This window comes from Chrysoperla carnea, unplaced genomic scaffold (genome assembly GCF_905475395.1).
Source record: "Chrysoperla carnea unplaced genomic scaffold, inChrCarn1.1, whole genome shotgun sequence".
NCBI lineage: Eukaryota > Metazoa > Arthropoda > Insecta > Neuroptera > Chrysopidae > Chrysoperla > Chrysoperla carnea.
In genome coordinates, this window is record NW_025408244.1 from 44,607 (window position 1) to 64,224 (window position 19,618).

Here is a 19,618-nt window from a genome sequence, read left to right on the forward strand (position 1 = left end):
ATTTCTACTTAGTCCAGTCATAAAGGACCTCTATGTATACATTTTGACTTACTTGGATAAAAATTTCAATGCTTTGTATTGTCATGACATTTTAGTTGTAAAATCGGAAATTTTCAAAAAATGTTTTTTCTATCGAAAATGTCAAATTTGATCATTTTTGGCTTATTTATACTTAGTCCAGTCATAAAGGACCTCTATGTATACATTTTGACTTACTTGGATCAAAATTTCAATGATTTGTATAGTCATGACATTCTAGTTGTAAAATCGGAAATTTTCAAAAAATGTTTTTACTATCGAAAAATGTCAAATTTGATCATTTTTGGCTTATTTATACTTAGTCCAGTCATAGAGGACCTCTTTGTATACATTTTGACTTACTTAGATCAAAATTTCAATGATTTGTATAGTCATGACTCTCATGTTGAAAAATCGAAAATTTTCAAAAAATGTTTTTTCTATCGCAAATGTCAAATTTGATCATTTTTGGCTTATTTCTACTTAGGCCAGTCATAAAGGACCTCTATGTATACATTTTGACTTACTTGGATAAAAATTTCAATGCTTTGTATTGTCATGACATTTTAGTTGTAAAATCGGAAATTTTCAAAAAATGTTTTTTCTGTCGAAATATGTCAAATTTGATCATTTTTGGCTTATTTATACTTAGTCCAGTCATAAAGGACCTCTTTTTATACATTTTGACATTCTTGGTTACAAATTTCAATGATTTGTATAGTCATGACATTTTAGTTGTAAAATCGGAAATTTTCAAAAAATGTTTTTTCTATCGAAAAATGTCAAATTTGATCATTTTTGGCTTATTTATACTTAGTCCAGTCATAAAGGACCTCTTTGTATACATTTTGACCTACTTAGATCACAATTTCAAAGATTTTTATAGTCATGACTCTCATGTTGAAAAATCGAAAATTTTCAAAAAATGTTTTTTCTATCGAAAAATGTCAAATTTGATCATTTTTGGCTTATTTCTACTTAGTCCAGTCATAAAGGACCTCTATCTATACATTTTGACTTACTTGGTGTAAAATTTCAATGATTTGTATAGTCATGACTACCATGTTGAAAAATCGAAAATTTTTAAAAAATGTTTTTTCTATCGAAAAATGTCAAATTTGATCATTTTTGGCTTACTTATACTTAGTCCAGTCATAAACTACCTCTATGTATACATTTTGACTTACTCGGATCAAAATGTTAATGATTTGTATAGTCATGACATTCTAGTTGTAAAATCGAAAATTTTCAAAAAATGTTTTTTCTATCGAAAAATGTCAAATTTGATCATTTTTGGCTTATTTCTACTTAGTCCAGTCATAAAGGACCTCTATGTATACATTTTGACTTACTTGGATCAAAATTATTGAAATTTTGTATAGTCATGATTTTGATTTGTATAGTCATGACTCTCATGTTGAAAAATCGAAAATTTGCAAAAAATGTTTTTTCTATCGAAAAATGTCAAATTTGATCATTTTTGGCTTATTTATACTTAGTCCAGTCATAAAGTACCTCTATGTATACATTTTGACTTACTTGGATCAAAATTTCAATGATTTGTATAGTCATGACTCTCATGTTGAAAAATCGAAAATTTTCAAAAAATGTTTTTTCTAACGAAAATTGTCAAATTTGATCATTTTTGGCTTATTTATACTTAGTCCCGTCATTAAGGACCTCTATGTATACATTTTGACTTACTTGGATCAAAATTACAATGATTTGTATAGTCATGACTCTCATGTTGAAAAATCGAAAATTTTCAAAAAATGTTTTTTCTATCGAAAAATGTCAAATTTGATCATTTTTGGCTTATTTATACTTAGTCCAGTCATAAAGGTCCTCTATGTATACATTTTGACTTACTTGGATCAAAATTTCAAAGATTTGTATAGTCATGACATTCTAGTTGTAAAATCGGAAATTTTCAAAAAATGTTTTTTCTATCGAAAAATTTCAAATTTGATCATTTTTGGCTTATTTATACTTAGTCCAGTCATAAAGGACCTCTTTGTATACATTTTGATTTACTTGGTTCAAAATTTCAATGATTTGTATAGTCATGACTCTTATGTTGAAAAATCGAAAATTTTCAAAAAATGTTTTTTCTATCGAAAAATGTCAAATTTGATCATTTTTGGCTTATTTATACTTAGTCCAGTCATAAAGGACCTCTATTTATACATTTTGACTTTCTTGGTTCAAAATTTCAATGATTTGTATAGTCATGACATTTTAGTTGTAAAATCGGAAATTTTCAAAAAAGCTTTTTTCTATCGAAAAATGTCAAATTTGATCATTTTTGGCTTATTTATACTTAGTCCAGTCATAAAGGACCTCTATGTATACATTTTGACTTACTTGGATCAAAATTTCAATGATTTGTATAGTCATGACATTCTAGTTGTAAAATCGGAAATTTTCAAAAAATGTTTTTTCTATAGAAAAATGTCAAATTTGATCATTTTTGGCTTATTTATACTTAGTCCAGTCATAGAGGACCTCTTTGTATACATTTTGACCTACTTAGATCAAAATTCCAATGATTTGTATAGTCATGACTCTCATGTTGAAAAATCGAAAATTTTCAAAAAATGTTTTTTCTATCGAAAAATGTCAAATTTGATCATTTTTGGCTTATTTCTACTTAGGCCAGTCATAAAGGACCTCTATGTATACATTTTGACTTACTTGGATAAAAATTTCAATGCTTTGTATTGTCATGACATTTTAGTTGTAAAATCGGAAATTCTCAAAAAATGTTTTTTCTATCGAAAAATGTCAAATTTGATCATTTTTGGCTTATTTATACTTAGTCCAGTCATAGAGGACCTCTTTGTATACATTTTGACTTACTTAGATCAAAATTTCAATGATTTGTATAGTCATGACTCTCATGTTGAAAAATCGAAAATTTTCAAAAAATGTTTTTCTATCGAAAAATGTCAAATTTGATCATTTTTGGCTTATTTATACTTAGTCCAGTCATAAAGGACCTCTATGTATACATTTTGACTTACTTGGATAAAAATTTCAATGCTTTGTATTGTCATGACATTTTAGTTGTAAAATCGGAAATTTTCAAAAAATGTTTTTTCTATCGAAAAATGTCAAATTCGATCATTTTTGGCTTATTTATACTTAGTCCAGTCATAAAGGACCTCTATGTATACATTTTGAGTTACTTGGATCAAAATTTCAATGATTTGTATAGTCATGACATTCTAGTTGTAAAATCGGAAATTTTCAAAAAATGTTTTTTCTATCGAAAAATGTCAAATTTGATCATTTTTGGCTTATTTATACTTAGTCCAGTCATAGAGGACCTCTTTGTATACATTTTGACTTACTTAGATCAAAATTTCAATGATTTGTATAGTCATGACTCTCATGTTGAAAAATCGAAAATTTTCAAAAAATGTTTTTTCTATCGAAAAATGTCAAATTTGATCATTTTTGGCTTATTTCTACTTAGGCCAGTCATAAAGGACCTCTATGTATACATTTTGACTTACTTGGATAAAAATTTCAATGCTTTGTATTGTCATGACATTTTAGTTGTAAAATCGGAAATTTTCAAAAAATGTTTTTTCTATCGAAATATGTCAAATTTGATCATTTTTGGCTTATTTATACTTAGTCCAGTCATAAAGGACCTCTATTTATACATTTTGACATTCTTGGTTCAAAATTTCAATGATTTGTATAGTCATGACATTTTAGTTGTAAAATCGGAAATTTTCAAAAAATGTTTTTTCTATCGAAAAATGTCAAATTTGATCATTTTTGGCTTATTTATACTTAGTCCAGTCATAAGGGACCCTATGTATACATTTTGACTTACTTGGATCAAAATTTCAATGATTTGTATAGTCATGACATTCTAGTTGTAAAATCGAAAATTTTCAAAAAATGTTTTTTCTATCGAAAAATGTCAATTTTGATCATTTTTTTCTTATTTCTACTTAGTCCAGTCATAAAGGATCTCTATCTATACATTTTGACTTACTTGGATCAAAATTTCATTGATTTGTATAGTCATGACTCTCATGTTGAAAAATCGAAAATTTTCAAAAAATGTTTTTTCTATCGAAAAATGTCAAATTTGATCATTTTTGGCTTATTTATACTTAGTCCAGTCATTAAGGACCTCTATGTATACATTTTGACTTACTTGGATCAAAATTTCAATGATTTGTATAGTCATGACTCTCTTGTTGAAAAATCGAAAATTTTCAAAAAATGTTTTTTCTATCGAAAAATGTCAAATTTGATCATTTTTGGCTTATTTATACTTAGTCCAGTCATAAAGGACCTCTTTGTATACATTTTGACCTACTTGGATCACAATTTCAATGATTTGTATAGTCATGACTCTCTTGTTGAAAAATCGAAAATTTTCAAAAAATGTTTTTTCTATCGAAAAATGTCAAATTTGATCATTATTGGCTTATTTCTACTTAGTCCAGTCATAAAGGACCTCTATGTCTACATTTTGACTTACTTGGATAAAAATTTCAATGCTTTGTATTGTCATGACATTTTAGTTGTAAAATCGGAAATTTTCAAAAAATGTTTTTTCTATCGAAAAATGTCAAACTTGATCATTTTTGGCTTATTTATACTTAGTCCAGTCATAAAGGACCTCTATGTATACATTTTGACTTACTTGGATCAAAATTTCAATGATTTGTATAGTCATGACATTCTAGTTGTAAAATCGGAAATTTTCAAAAAATGTTTTTTCTATCGAAAAATGTCAAATTTGATCATTTTTGGCTTATTTATACTTAGTCCAGTCATAGAGGACCTCTTTGTATACATTTTGACTTACTTAGATCAAAATTTCAATGATTTGTATAGTCATGACTCTCATGTTGAAAAATCGAAAATTTTCAAAAAATGTTTTTTCTATCGAAAAATGTCAAATTTGATCATTTTTGGCTTATTTCTACTTAGGCCAGTCATAAAGGACCTCTATGTATACATTTTGACTTACTTGGATAAAAATTTCAATGCTTTGTATTGTCATGACATTTTAGTTGTAAAATCGGAAATTTTCAAAAAATGTTTTTTCTATCGAAAAATGTCAAATTTGATCATTTTTGGCTTATTTATACTTAGTCCAGTCATAAAGAACCTCGATGTATACATTTTGACTTACTTGGATCAAAATTTCAATGATTTGTATAGTCATGACATTCTAGTTGTAAAATCGGAAATTTTCAAAAAATGTTTTTTCTATCGAAAAATGTCAAATTTGATCATTTTTGGCTTATTTATACTTAGTCCAGTCATTAAGGACCTCTTTGAATACATTTTGACTTACTTGGATCAAAATTTCAATGATTTGTATAGTCATGACTCTCTTGTTGAAAAATCGAAAATTTTCAAAAAATGTTTTTTCTATCGAAAAATGTCAAATTTGGTCATTTTTGGCTTATTTATACTTAGTCCAGTCATAAAGGACCTCTTTGTATACATTTTGACCTACTTGGATCACAATTTCAATGATTTGTATAGTCATGACTCTCATGTTGAAAAATCGAAAATTTTCAAAAAATGTTTTTTCTATCGAAAAATGTCAAATTTGATCATTTTTGGCTTATTTCTACTTAGTCCAGTCATAAAGGACCTCTATCTATACATTTTGACTTACTTGGAGCAAAATTTCAATGATTTGTATAGTCATGACTACCATGTTGAAAAATCGAAAATTTTTAAAAAATGTTTTTTCTATCGAAAAATGTCAAATTTGATCATTTTTGGCTTATTTATACATAGTCCAGTCATTAAGGACCTCTATGTATACATTTTGACTTTCTTGGATTAAAATTTCAATGATTTGTATAGTCATGACTCTCTTGTTGAAAAATCGAAAATTTTCAAAAAATTTTTTTTCTATCGAAAAATGTCAAATTTGATCATTTTTGGCTTATTTATACTTAGTCCAGTCATAAAGTACCTCTATGTATACATTTTGACTTACTTGGATCAAAATTTCAATGATTTGTATAGTCATGACTCTCATGTTGAAAAATCGAAAATTTTCAAAAAATGTTTTTTCTATCGAAAAATGTCAAATTTGATCATTTTTGGCTTATTTATACTTAGTCCAGTCATAAAGTACCTCTATGTATACATTTTGACTTACTTGGATCAAAATTTCAATGATTTGTATAGTCATGACTCTCATGTTGAAAAATCGAAAATTTTCAAAAAATGTTTTTTCTATCGAAAAATGTCAAATTTGATCATTTTTGGCTTATTTCTACTTTGTCCAGTCATAAAGGACCTCTATGCATACATTTTGACTTACTTGGATCAAAATTTCAATGATTTGTATAGTCATAACTCTCATGTTGAAAAATCGAAAATTTTCAAAAAATGTTTTTTCTATCGAAAAATGTCAATTTTGATCATTTTTGGCTTATTTTTACTTAGTCCAGTCATAAGGTACAATATGTATACATTTTGACTTACTTGGATCAAAATTTCAATGAGTTGTATAGTCATGACATTCTAGTTGTAAAATCGGAAATTTTCAAAAAAGGATTTTTCTATCGAAAAATGTCAAATTTGATCATTTTTGGCTTATTTATACTTAGTGCAGTCATAAAGGACCTCTATGTCTACATTTTGACTTACTTGGATAAAAATTTCAATGCTTTGTATTGTCATGACATTTTAGTTGTAAAATCGGAAATTTTCAAAAAATGTTTTTTCTATCGAAAAATGTCAAACTTGATCATTTTTGGCTTATTTTTACTTAGTCCAGTCATAAAGGACCTCTATGTATACATTTTGACTTACTTGGATCAAAATTTCAATGATTTGTATAGTCATGACATTCTAGTTGTAAAATCGGAAATTTTCAAAAAATGTTTTTTCTATCGAAAAATGTCAAATTTGATCATTTTTGGCTTATTTATACTTAGTCCAGTCATAGAGGACCTCTTTGTATACATTTTGACTTACTTGGATAAAAATTTCAATGCTTTGTATTGTCATGACATTTTAGTTGTAAAATCGGAAATTTTCAAAAAATGTTTTTTCTATCGAAAAATGTCAAATTTGATCATTTTTGGCTTATTTATACTTAGTCCAGTCATAAAGGACCTCGATGTATACATTTTGACTTACTTGGATCAAAATTTCAATGATTTGTATAGTCATGACTCTCTTGTTGAAAAATCGAAAATTTTCAAAAAATGTTTTTTCTATCGAAAAATGTCAAATTTGATCATTTTTGGCTTATTTATACTTAGTCCAGTCATAAAGGACCTCTTTGTATACATTTTGACCTACTTGGATCACAATTTCAATGATTTGTATAGTCATGACTCTCATGTTGAAAAATCGAAAATTTTCAAAAAATGTTTTTTCTATCGAAAAATGTCAAATTTGATCATTTTTGGCTTATTTCTACTTAGACCAGTCATAAAGGACCTCTATCTATACATTTTGACTTACTTGGAGCAAAATTTCAATGATTTGTATAGTCATGACTACCATGTTGAAAAATCGAAAATTTTTAAAAAATGTTTCTTCTATCGAAAAATGTCAAATTTGATCATTTTTGGCTTATTTATACATAGTCCAGTCATTAAGGACCTCTATGTATACATTTTGACTTTCTTGGATTAAAATTTCAATGATTTGTATAGTCATGACTCTCTTGTTGAAAAATCGAAAATTTTCAAAAAATTTTTTTTCTATCGAAAAATGTCAAATTTGATCATTTTTGGCTTATTTATACTTAGTCCAGTCATAAAGTACCTCTATGTATACATTTTGACTTACTTGGATCAAAATTTCAATGATTTGTATAGTCATGACTCTCATGTTGAAAAATCGAAAATTTTCAAAAAATGTTTTTTCTATCGAAAAATGTCAAATTTGATCATTTTTGGCTTATTTCTACTTTGTCCAGTCATAAAGGACCTCTATGCATACATTTTGACTTACTTGGATCAAAATTTCAATGATTTGTATAGTCATAACTCTCATGTTGAAAAATCGAAAATTTTCAAAAAATGTTTTTTCTATCGAAAAATGTCAAATTTGATCATTTTTGGCTTATTTTTACTTAGTCCAGTCATAAGGTACAATATGTATACATTTTGACTTACTTGGATCAAAATTTCAATGAGTTGTATAGTCATGACATTCTAGTTGTAAAATCGGAAATTTTCAAAAAAGGATTTTTCTATCGAAAAATGTCAAATTTGATCATTTTTGGCTTATTTATACTTAGTCCAGTCATAAAGGACCTCTTTGTATACATTTTGACTTACTTGGATCAAAATTTCAATGATTTGTATAGTCATGACTCTCATGTTGAAAAATCGAAAATTTTCAAAAAATGTTTTTTCTATCGAAAAATGTCAAATTTGATCATTTTTGGCTTATTTATACTTAGTCCAGTCATAAAGGACCTCTATGTATACATTTTGACTTACTTGGATCAAAATTTCAATGATTTGTATAGTCATGACTCTCTTGTTGAAAAATCGAAAATTTTCAAAAAATGTTTTTTCTATCGAAAAATGTCAAATTTGATCATTTTTGGCTTATTTATACTTAGTCCAGTCATAAAGGACCTCTTTGTATACATTTTGACCTACTTGGATCACAATTTCAATGATTTGTATAGTCATGACTCTCATGTTGAAAAATCGAAAATTTTCAAAAAATGTTTTTTCTATCGAAAAATGTCAAATTTGATCATTATTGGCTTATTTCTACTTAGTCCAGTCATAAAGGACCTCTATGTATACATTTTGACTTACTTGGATAAAAATTTCAATGCTTTGTATTGTCATGACATTTTAGTTGTAAAATCGGAAATTTTCAAAAAATGTTTTTTCTATCGAAAAATTTCAAATTTGATCATTTTTGGCTTATTTATACTTAGTCCAGTCATAGAAGACCTCTTTGTATACATTTTGACTTACTTAGATCAAAATTTCAATGATTTGTATAGTCATGACTCAAATGTTGAAAAATCGAAAATTTTCAAAAAATGTTTTTTCTATCGAAAAATGTCAAATTTGATCATTTTTGGCTTATTTCTACTTAGGCCAGTCATAAAGGACCTCTATGTATACATTTTGACTTACTTGGATAAAAATTTCAATGCTTTGTATTGTCATGACATTTTAGTTGTAAAATCGGAAATTTTCAAAAAATGTTTTTTCTATCGAAAAATGTCAAATTTGATCATTTTTGGCTTATTTATACTTAGTCCAGTCATAAAGGACCTCTATGTATACATTTTGACTTACTTGGATCAAAATTTCAATGATTTGTATTTGGCATTTTTTAGAAAACTTTAAGTCAAAATCCTCTATTAAATTGCCAACTGTGGCATCGATGACAAGTGGAAGCGTTTTTTATCCGCGATCTTAGTAAGTGTGATCGAATCTGAAAAAAAATTAAAGTGGACAAAGGAACGGTCTAGGATAGAGTAGTAGTCTGTGATTTTACTACAACTCTATGGGCTATCAATAAAATGTCAAAATATTTGACGACAACAGAAAACACATGTAAGTAATTTTTTTCTGCACTTAAGTTAATTTATTGAATTTAAAATATAAAGATTCTTTTTTTTGTTTTTAGAATTTACAATATATCTTGCAAGATAAAATGATTAAAAGAATTACAAAGAAAATAATATAAAACTAATATTCTCCAAGATAAATGTACAATGTTACATAACCCCTTTAAGGTAAGGTTTTTGTTTGTTAAATTAACTCAGTGTTTTTTTCTTTTGTTTTTTTTTTTTTAGAAAATATGTGAAAACTATATTGAAACTGAACTGAATTGAACAGTTCCGATTTTGCGTTAAATTCTTCTGTTTAGTGAATCAAGTATCCATCTTCTGGCTCTGATCCGTGACTCAATTTATTCAATATTACACAGAGCAGAATCCGATGAAGCTTACGTACCGGCGAAGTATAACTCCGAATCGAAAGACTAAAGACACCCATCAAGGGCTGTCTGCACTCGTGGTCAGCTACACTTCCAAAACGCGGTATTGATCACGTTCAACACCAAATTTAAATATTTAATTAAAATCGAATCGGAACTGTCCAATTGCGTATTGTTAAACTACGTATACTAAACGTTTTGACTTTTTGTAGGTAAATCTCCAATTACATCGCTACAAATTGGGACAGAAGGAAGATAATTAAAGTAAAGCAACGTACCTTGAAAATCTAGGCAAAACCACCACAGAATACCGAGCGTACACCTCCAAACAAACAACACCAGCCGTTGATGAAATGTCCAGGTATAATTAATTTGATCGTTCAAGTAAGTCCACTTCTTTGAAGTTAAACCAATTATTTTATTTCCAGATTAAAATGCCCAATCCATCAATTGTACGATGTAATATTAAAACGTGCTCGCGTTGCGGGCACGAACGTGTATCTTATTGATTTTAATAAATTTTATCCTTGATGTGTACCATTCAACGGTGATTTTATTAAGCGCCCTCATCTTTAAATTGTCTGAGCTTTTTAGCTTCGTTCTGTATTCATGCGCCGAACTACGTTGTTATTGTTTGTTAACTTTTAATAATTGTTGCGCGTGGTGGTCATTCACACGTTAGTGTGTACTAACGTCCGTTCACACGCTAACGTGATTTTAATTCAACTTTTTTAATTGACTAATTTTATTTTTTTTTTTTGTGTGTGTGTTTAGATTTAGATAGGGTTTTTTATTTATTTATTTATTTCTATTTTTTTTTGTATTTTCTTTTGTAAATATTTCTTTTCGTGTTCGTGTGTTTTAATGATTGTTACCTTTTTCTGTCCCAATGTTTTTGATCGCGTTTACTACTCTAATTTAAAAGATTTTTAATTACTATCAGCCAAACCTACAATCAAAATACTGTGAACCGAAATGAACGGTTCAGTCTCCCCCACTTTTAGGGAGAAATACTATTGTATTTCGGAATATTATTAAAGTTATTAATTGGTTTCTTCTCTTTCGATGAACGGCTTCAGGTCCTCGACGTGGGCTTTGTACCTTATTTTAGTTTCTAAGTCTTCGAGGTCGCATGAAACAGGGGTTGTAAAACGGAGTATTCTCCTGGGTGTTGTCCACCGGGGAATAAATTTTCTGGCCTCGTCGAATTGGGGACCACCGTGGTCTCTCTGTAGCACAATTTGGCCCTCTGTGAAAGGGTGTTCTGGTGGACGTTTGGCGTTATGGAAGCGTTTCATTTTGTCATGTGCCTTCGCCAATGACTCTCGGACCTTATCGAGATCTGGTGGGGGATCATCATGGATTATTTCATGCAAATTCCACCGGAGGTCCAATGGAGTTGGAACTGCTCGTCCTAAAAATACCGTCGAGGGGCTGCATTGGATCGATTCGTGGAATTGACTATTATGTGCAAATTGAAAATATGGGAGGAATTGATCCCATTCTTTGTGGGTGTTTGCGTATTGACGTAACATAATAGTCATTCCACTCTTGAGGTCCCTGTGGATTCTTTCGACGAAAGAGTTACTCGACGGTCTATAAGGTGCGCACAGAATGTGTTTGATACCCCATCGAAGGCACATGAGCCTAAATTTCTCGCCTGTAAATGTCTTATGGTTGTCCGTAATGACGTGTCGAGGTGGACCGAAGCGTAACCAGACCTTATTGAGCTTGTCGACGGTGTTAGCCGCCGTAACACGTTTTACGGGAATGGCCTCCAACCATTTCGTGAAGCTATCCGCCACTGTGAGCACATATCGGAACCCGTTTTTAGTCATGACTAAGGGGCCAACGTGATCTATGTGGACCCTCTCCCACGGGTGTTCTGGAGTTTTAGAAGCTAATGGGGCCCCAGGTGCTTTATTGTGTGGTTTACACCGCTGGCATTCCGGACAGGACCTAACATAACCGCGGACCTCCTCAAACAGTCGTGGCCACCAGAAGCGACGGGCAATGGCCCTATAACTTTTTGTAATGCCGGGGTGGTTTGAAGCTATTCCATCGTGGTGATAGTAGAGAAGCATTTGTCTCATAGTTTTAGGTACAGGGATACGTCGCAACCTATTTTTCCCTACAATTTTTAGAAGAAGGGAGTCCCGTAACTCATAGCCTATCACATCATCTCCGGCACGTAGGCGCTGGATGATGAGCCGTAGTTCAGGATCTTCCTCTTGCTGTCGTTGCAGAGAGGTAAAGGTTTGTGGTACCTCGTCTAAAACTGAAATTTTACCTGTATGTCCGTCTGTCAAATTTTTATGGAAGTTGTCTGTGGGACTTTTCTCGTCGTTTGATTTTTTAATTGAAAATAGCCTTGAAAGGGCGTCAGCTACAACATTGGTGGGGCCTTTTATGTGTTCCACGTCAAACTCAAAACGTGAGAGTTTTAGTACCCACCTTCCCACTCGGCCAAGCTGTTTTGGATGGTTCATGACCCAGCTTAGGGCTCCGCTATCGGTGTTGAGTAGAAACCGTGTTCCTAGTAAGTACTGTTTGAATTGCTCCAGGGCCCAGACGACAGCGAGACTCTCCAGTTCGTATGCAGAATATTTAACCTCCGCAGGGGTTAATTTTCTGCTAGCGTACTGGATGGCTCTTTGGCCTCCGTCTAGTTCCTGAAGCAATACAGCAGCAATTGCGACACCTGAAGCATCGGTTTGTACGATGAAGCGTTTTTTAAAATCTGGGAAGGCAAGTACTGGAGCTTCTGTAAGAGCTTGTTTGACCGCGTTGAATGCTTTAATTTGGTCATCTCCGAAGTGGTACACCACGTCCTTTTTTCTGAGTGCGTTCAGCGGGGCAACTATTTCGGCGTAGTTGGGGATGAAACGCGAGAAGAAGGAAGTCATCCCCAAGAAGGATCTCAGTTGCTTAATGTTGCGAGGTATTCGCAGGTCCAACACAGCCGCTACCTTCGACCTATCCAAAGCTACACCTGACGCGGATATTACATGCCCTAGGAATTGAATGCTAGGTAGACATAGTTGCATTTTGTCCGGTCGTACCGTTAAGCCGGTATCTCGTAACCTAGTGAACACTATCTCCAGGTGTTTTAGGTGCTCTTCAAAGCTCGAGCTGTAAATTAAAATGTCGTCGAAGTAAGGGATAACACATTTATAGCGGAGGTCTGCGAATAACCCGAAGATCAAGCGGTTTAGAGCCATTGGGCTGACACTTAATCCGAAGGGAGTAGTCCGGAACAAGTATTGGCCTGTTGGCGTAGAGAACGCTGTGTATTTTCGGCATCCAGGGGACAGCATTATTTGATAGTAAGCGCTAGTTAAATCGATCACTGAATAGCAGCGTGAACCACTCAAACTCTGAAAAACATTCTCCATATTAGGGGAGGGAAAGCCGTCGAAGATAACTTTCGCATTCAGGCGCCTATAATCGATACACAGCCTGTTTGAACCATCTTTTTTCTTTATTAAAAAGGCTGGAGCCGAGTATTCACTCCGGCAAGGTTCGATAATGCCTTGCTCCAGGAGGCCGTTGATGTGCTGTTCCATTTCAAGCGCTTTAGGGGGTGAAAGTGGATAGGGTGGGCTCCGTACCGGTATACTGTCCTTTAAACGTATGGTGTACCAATAATCACGAGCACAACCGATTTTGTTGGTGATTGTGTCACTAACGCGATTCAATAACGTTTCGAGACGGGAAGATTGAGTTTTCGGCAACGTAGGTGATGTGACGATGTTATTTATTGTACAGACTGTCCCTGGACACATGGGGATGGGTATTTTTGGGTTGAACATGAAGGTCACTAAGCATTTTTCGAAATTTAAAATAGCCTTCATGTGTTTTAAAAGATCAACACCCATGATTAAACTGAAAGTTAGGCTTGGTATTATATGAAACGCTGTCTTCCAAGTAAATCCGCCAATTCTGATAGAACATGTCAGCAACTGATGGACATTAGTGACAGTACCATCCGCTAATATAGTTTGGAGCGTTGTGGTGGAGATCTTGCCTAAACCAAGCTTTACTGTAGCTGTTGCCAATTTTTTATCACAAAAACTATGAGTGGCCCCTGAATCCAGAAGGCAATCGTACGTACAAGGTCCTATGGTTACGGGTATTGTAGGTAGGCTAGTATGTTGTGAACGAATTGATAATAATTTGCGACGTCCCATTAGACAACGATGGGGGGGACGAGACGGGGTTTGGTTGATTGTATTGTAATTGGAGATTTCAACTAGTTTTTTGTAGGTTTAGACCTACTGGAGTTCTGCTCCATTTGTGCGTACATTACTTGTCTATCCGTTATTTGACGCACCTCTTGAGCTACTAGGTCAAGTATTTCAAATGAATCCGGTACCATCCTAAATTTGCAGATATCATATGTCGCCCTATTCATGCGAGCCCAAAGAATTGTAATGATCTCCTGCTCACTAAGGTTGGCTCCAATGATTTTAGATTTGAGTTTAATATCATCAATGAACGCCGTGAATAATTCCTCTGGACGTTGCCATCTATACAAGTGTTCTGATATGAGCAGGGACCTTTCGGCCGGCGCAAAAAATACATCTAATATCCTGAAGCGAAGGGAGTCCCAGGTGGGATAAGATTGGATATTTGTAGCCCACCATCTTTGAAAATTTCCGTCACAAAACTGGAGGAGATGTGTTAGAAGAGGTTTCTCCTCCAGGACGTGTAGTTCTGCGAGCTTTTGGATTTCCTCCAGGAATTTTATTATGTTCGGTTTGCTGGAGCCGTCACACCGAGGGAAGTCTTTGAAGTACGTATCTATGTTTACCTGATACTTAATTTTATACATATTATCTCCTAAATTACTATGTGATAAATTTATTAACGACTTATTCGCATTTTGATTGCAGGGTTGGCTACATGCTATCTTACTTATGGATTCACATAAATATTTTAATTGGAGATTTACCTCGTGAATATCATGCTCGTGTGATGCGTTGAGTCGTGTTTGGGAACGCATAAACTGGATGACTCTTGATGGTGTGGCGTCCTCCTCTCCTACTGCTGTTGTTGTCGCAGGTTGACCAGGCGGACCTGCAGGTGCTGGTGGCGCAAGAACAGGATGATGTGATGGAGTTGTATTCAATTGCGTAGTTGGCGCATGATTCACATTATTTGGATACGTTGGAAGAGCTTGTCCATACTGTGGAACACTCCCCAACCCATAACCAAAATACTGATGCAGTTGTGCAGACGACGCAGGTGGAACCATACCAGGCGCCGGATTCAATATCGGTACGTTTCCAGGACTCGTACCAATAGTTGATTGTGGTACATTTCCAGCCAAAACTGTCGTGGGTAGGGTGGGATTGGCTTTCGACACTGATGGTGCTATTGTCGTAATACCATGAGCACCTGGAATATCTGGCGGAGTAGCGTAACTTGGTGAAGTTGCGTCAACAATGGTACCCAATCCAGCAGTGTTACTTGTTGTCGTTGTTGTGTTGACGGCGATTGTTGTAACCACCATTGGAGCATCTGCTGATGATGTCGTGTGCTTGTTGGACCGTGTAGTCGGCATCCTCTGGCAGTTCACCTAGACGTTGCGCTCGTACGAACAATGGAAAAAAAAATTAGTAGTATGTATTTTTTTTTTTGCAAAATTTATTTTAACTTATGAGCCAATAATCCTTTTTTTTTTTTTTTTTTTTTTTTTTTTTTAATCCAGACTCGATCAACTACCCTACGCTATATGCTACCAACTTTGGCATTTATAAGAAAACTTTATATTAAAATCCTCTATTAAATTACCAATTGTGGCATGTTGACAAAGTGGAAGCGTTTTTTATCCGCGATCTTAGTAAGTGTGATCGAATCTGAAAAAAAATTAAAGTGGACAAAGGAACGGTCTAGGATGGAGTAGTAGTCTGTGAAGTGACTACAACTCTATGGACTATCAATAAATGTCAAAGTATTTGAAGACAACAAAACACATGTAAGTAATTTTTTTTTTTTCTTAGATTAATTTATTAAATTGAAATATAAAAATTCTTTTTGTTGTTTTTAGAGTTTACAAACATGTCTTCATGAAATCATTAAATGAAATACAAAGAAAATAATATGAACTAAAATTCTCCAAGACAAATGCACAATATGACATAACCTCTTTAAGGTAAGGTTTTTGTTTGTTAAATTAACTCAGTGTTTTTTCTTTTTTTTTATAAAATATGTTAAACTATATTGAAACTGAACCGTTCCGATCTTGTAGTTAAATTCTTTGGTGGAGTGATCCAATTCACCACCTTCTGTCTCCGACCCGTTACTCAATTTATTCTAATATTTCACCGGGCAGAATACCGTGAAGCTTAAATTCCGCGAAGTGTAGCGCCGAGCGAGAATTCGAGACGCCCTTAAATGGCAGTCTAACTCGTGGTCCGCTACACTTCCAAAACGCGGTATTGATCACGTTCCACACAAATTTTATATATGTAATTAAAATCAGTCGGAAAGATTCAGTTGCGTATTTTTTTTTTCTTTAAAACTACGTATTTAAACTTTTAAAAATTTTTGTAGGTAAATCTCCAACTACTCGCGCATACGAAGTACGACAGAAGGAAATAATAAACGTACCTTAAAATTCTAGGAAAAACCACCACAGGATGACCGAGCGATACACAACCAAACAAACAACACCAGCCGTTGATGAAATGTCCAGGTATAATTAATTTGATCGTTCAAGTAAGTCCACTTCTTGAAGTTAAACCAATTATCTTTATTCCAGATTAAAAGACCCAATCCATCAATTGTCCGATGTAATATTCAAAACGTGCTCGCGTTGCGGGCACGGACGTGTAAAATTATTAATTTTTAATAAATTTTATAACTGATCCTTGATGTGTACCATTCAACGGTGATTTTTTTCAAGAGAGCCTCCTCTTTAAATTGTCTCAGCTTTTAGGCTCTGTTGTGTATCTCTACGCGGAACTACGTTGTTTTTATTTGTTACCTTTTAATTATTGTTGCGCGTGGTGGCTATTCACACGTTAGCGTGTATTGACGTCCGTTCACACGCTAGCGTGATTTTAATTCAACTTTTTTAATTGCCTAATTTTGTTAGTTTTTTTTTTTATTTTATTTTTTTTTTATTTGTGTGTGTGTTTAGATTTAGATAGGTTTTTTTTTTTTTTTTATTTATTTATTTCTTTTTTTTTTTTTGTATTTTTTTTTTCTTTTGTAACTATTTCTCTTCGTGTTCGTGTTTTTTAATGATTATTACTTCCTCTGTTTTAATCCGTATAATGTTTTTTTTTTTGATCGCGCTTATTACTCTAATTTAAAAGATTTTTAATTACTATCAACCAAACCTACAATCAAAATACTGTGAACCGAATTTGAACGGTTCAGTCTCCCCCACTTTTAGGGAGAAATACTATTGTATTTCGGAATATTATTAAAGTTATTAATTGATTTCTTCTCTTTCGATGAACGGCTTCAGGTCCTCGACGTGGGCTTTGTACCTTATTTTAGTTTCTAAGTCTTCGAGGTCGCATGAAACAGGGGTTGTAAAACGGAGTATTCTCCTGGGTGTCGTCCACCGGGGAATAAATTTTCTGGCCTCGTCGAATTGGGACCACCGTGGTCTCTCTGTAGCACAATTTGGCCCTCTGTGAAAGGGTGTTCTGGTGGACGTTTGGCGTTATGGAAACGTTTCATTTTGTCATGTGCCTTCGCCAATGACTCTCGGACCTTATCGAGATCTGGTGGGGGATCATCATGGATTATTTCATGCAAATTCCACCGGAGGTCCAATGGAGTTGGAACTGCTCGTCCTAAAAATACCGTCGAGGGGCTGCATTGGATCGATTCGTGGAATTGACTATTATGTGCAAATTGAAAATATGGGAGGAATTGATCCCATTCTTTGTGGGTGTTTGCGTATTGACGTAACATAATAGTCATTCCACTCTTGAGGTCCCTGTGGATTCTTTCGACGAAAGAGTTACTCGACGGTCTATAAGGTGCGCACAGAATGTGTTTGATACCCCATCGAAGGCACATGAGCCTAAATTTCTCGCCTGTAAATGCCTTATGATTGTCCGTAATGACGTGTCGAGGTGGACCGAAGCGTAACCAGACCTTATTGAGCTTGTCGACGGTGTTAGCCGCCGTAACACGTTTTACGGGAATGGCCTCCAACCATTTCGTGAAGCTATCCGCCACTGTGAGCACATATCGGAACGCGTTTTTGGTCATGACTAAGGGGCCAACGTGATCTATGTGGACCCTCTCCCACGGGTGTTCTGGAGTTTTAGAAGCTAATGGGGCCCCAGGTGCTTTATTGTGTGGTTTACACCGCTGGCATTCCGGACAGGACCTAACATAACCGCGGACCTCCTCAAACAGTCGTGGCCACCAGAAGCGACGGGCAATGGCCCTATAACTTTTTGTAATGCCGGGGTGGTTTGAAGCTATTCCATCGTGGTGATAGTAGAGAAGCATTTGTCTCATAGTTTTAGGTACAGGGATACGTCGCAACCTATTTTTCCCTACAATTTTTAGAAGAAGGGAGTCCCGTAACTCATAGCCTATCACATCATCTCCGGCACGTAGGCGCTGGATGATGAGCCGAAGCTCAGGATCGTCCTCTTGCTGTCGTTGCAGGGAGGTAAAGGTTTGTGGTACCTCGTCTAAAACTGAAATTTTTCCTGTATGTCCGTCTGTCAAATTTTTATGGAAGTTGTCTGAGGGACTTTTCTCGTCGTTTGATATTTTAATTGAAAATAGCCTTGAAAGGGCGTCAGCTACAACATTGGTGGGGCCTTTTATGTGTTCCACGTCAAACTCAAAACGTGAGAGTTTTAGTACCCACCTTCCCACTCGGCCAAGCTGTTTTGGATGGTTCATGACCCAGCTTAGGGCTCCGCTATCGGTGTTGAGTAGAAACCGTGTTCCTAGTAAGTACTGTTTGAATTTCTCCAGGGCCCAGACGACAGCGAGACTCTCCAGTTCGTATGCAGAATATTTAACCTCCGCAGGGGTTAATTTTCTGCTAGCGTACTGGATGGCTCTTTGGCCTCCGTCTAGTTCCTGAAGCAATACAGCAGCAATTGCGACACCTGAAGCATCGGTTTGTACGATGAAGCGTTTTTTAAAATCTGGGAAGGCAAGTACTGGAGCTTCTGTAAGAGCTTGTTTGACCGCGTTGAATGCTTTAATTTGGTCATCTCCGAAGTGGTACACCACGTCCTTTTTTCTGAGTGCGTTCAGCGGGGCAACTATTTCGGCGTAGTTGGGGATGAAACGCGAGAAGAAGGAAGTCATCCCCAAGAAGGATCTCAGTTGCTTAATGTTGCGAGGTATTCGCAGGTCCAACACAGCCGCTACCTTCGACCTATCCAAAGCTACACCTGACGCGGATATTACATGCCCTAGGAATTGAATGCTAGGTAGACATAGTTGCATTTTGTCCGGTCGTACCGTTAAGCCGGTATCTCGTAACCTAGTGAACACTATCTCCAGGTGTTTTAGGTGCTCTTCAAAGCTCGAGCTGTAAATTAAAATGTCGTCGAAGTAAGGGATAACACATTTATAGCGGAGGTCTGCGAATAACCCGAAGATCAAGCGGTTTAGAGCCATTGGGCTGACACTTAATCCGAAAGGAGTAGTCCGGAACAAGTAT

The 19,618-nt window shown here is 34.2% G+C and overlaps 1 protein-coding gene and 2 long non-coding RNA genes across 3 annotated transcripts; 2 read left to right on the plus strand and 1 right to left on the minus strand.

The window, feature by feature from the left end:
• Nucleotides 1–9,550: 9,550 nt before the first annotated feature.
• LOC123304842 lies at nt 9,551–10,499 on the plus strand. Its single transcript, XR_006536802.1, has 4 exons — nt 9,551–9,569; nt 9,643–9,751; nt 10,167–10,315; nt 10,383–10,499. It is a non-coding gene; the product is annotated as an uncharacterized LOC123304842 (long non-coding RNA).
• A 4,116-nt stretch (nt 10,500–14,615) lies between these two features.
• Nucleotides 14,616–15,520, minus strand: LOC123304846 (mucin-5AC-like). Its single transcript, XM_044886409.1, has 2 exons — nt 14,909–15,520; nt 14,616–14,717 (listed from the first exon to the last, which is right to left on the minus strand). Exons 1-2 carry the CDS (start codon nt 15,518–15,520, stop codon nt 14,616–14,618), a joined length of 714 nt encoding a protein of 237 aa, XP_044742344.1.
• A 298-nt stretch (nt 15,521–15,818) lies between these two features.
• On the plus strand, nt 15,819–16,826 carry LOC123304843. Its single transcript, XR_006536803.1, has 4 exons — nt 15,819–15,934; nt 16,007–16,111; nt 16,513–16,654; nt 16,721–16,826. It is a non-coding gene; the product is annotated as an uncharacterized LOC123304843 (long non-coding RNA).
• The last annotated feature ends 2,792 nt before the right edge of the window (nt 16,827–19,618 follow it).

Coding starts and splice junctions, on each gene's coding strand:
- LOC123304846 (XM_044886409.1), bottom strand. CDS start 15,520: ATGCCGACTACACGGTCCAACAAGCACACGACATCATCAGCAGATGCT. Junction 14,718..14,908: donor ACGAGCATGATATTCACGAG/GTAAATCTCCAA, acceptor TGACGGCTCCAG/CAAACCGAACATAATAAAAT.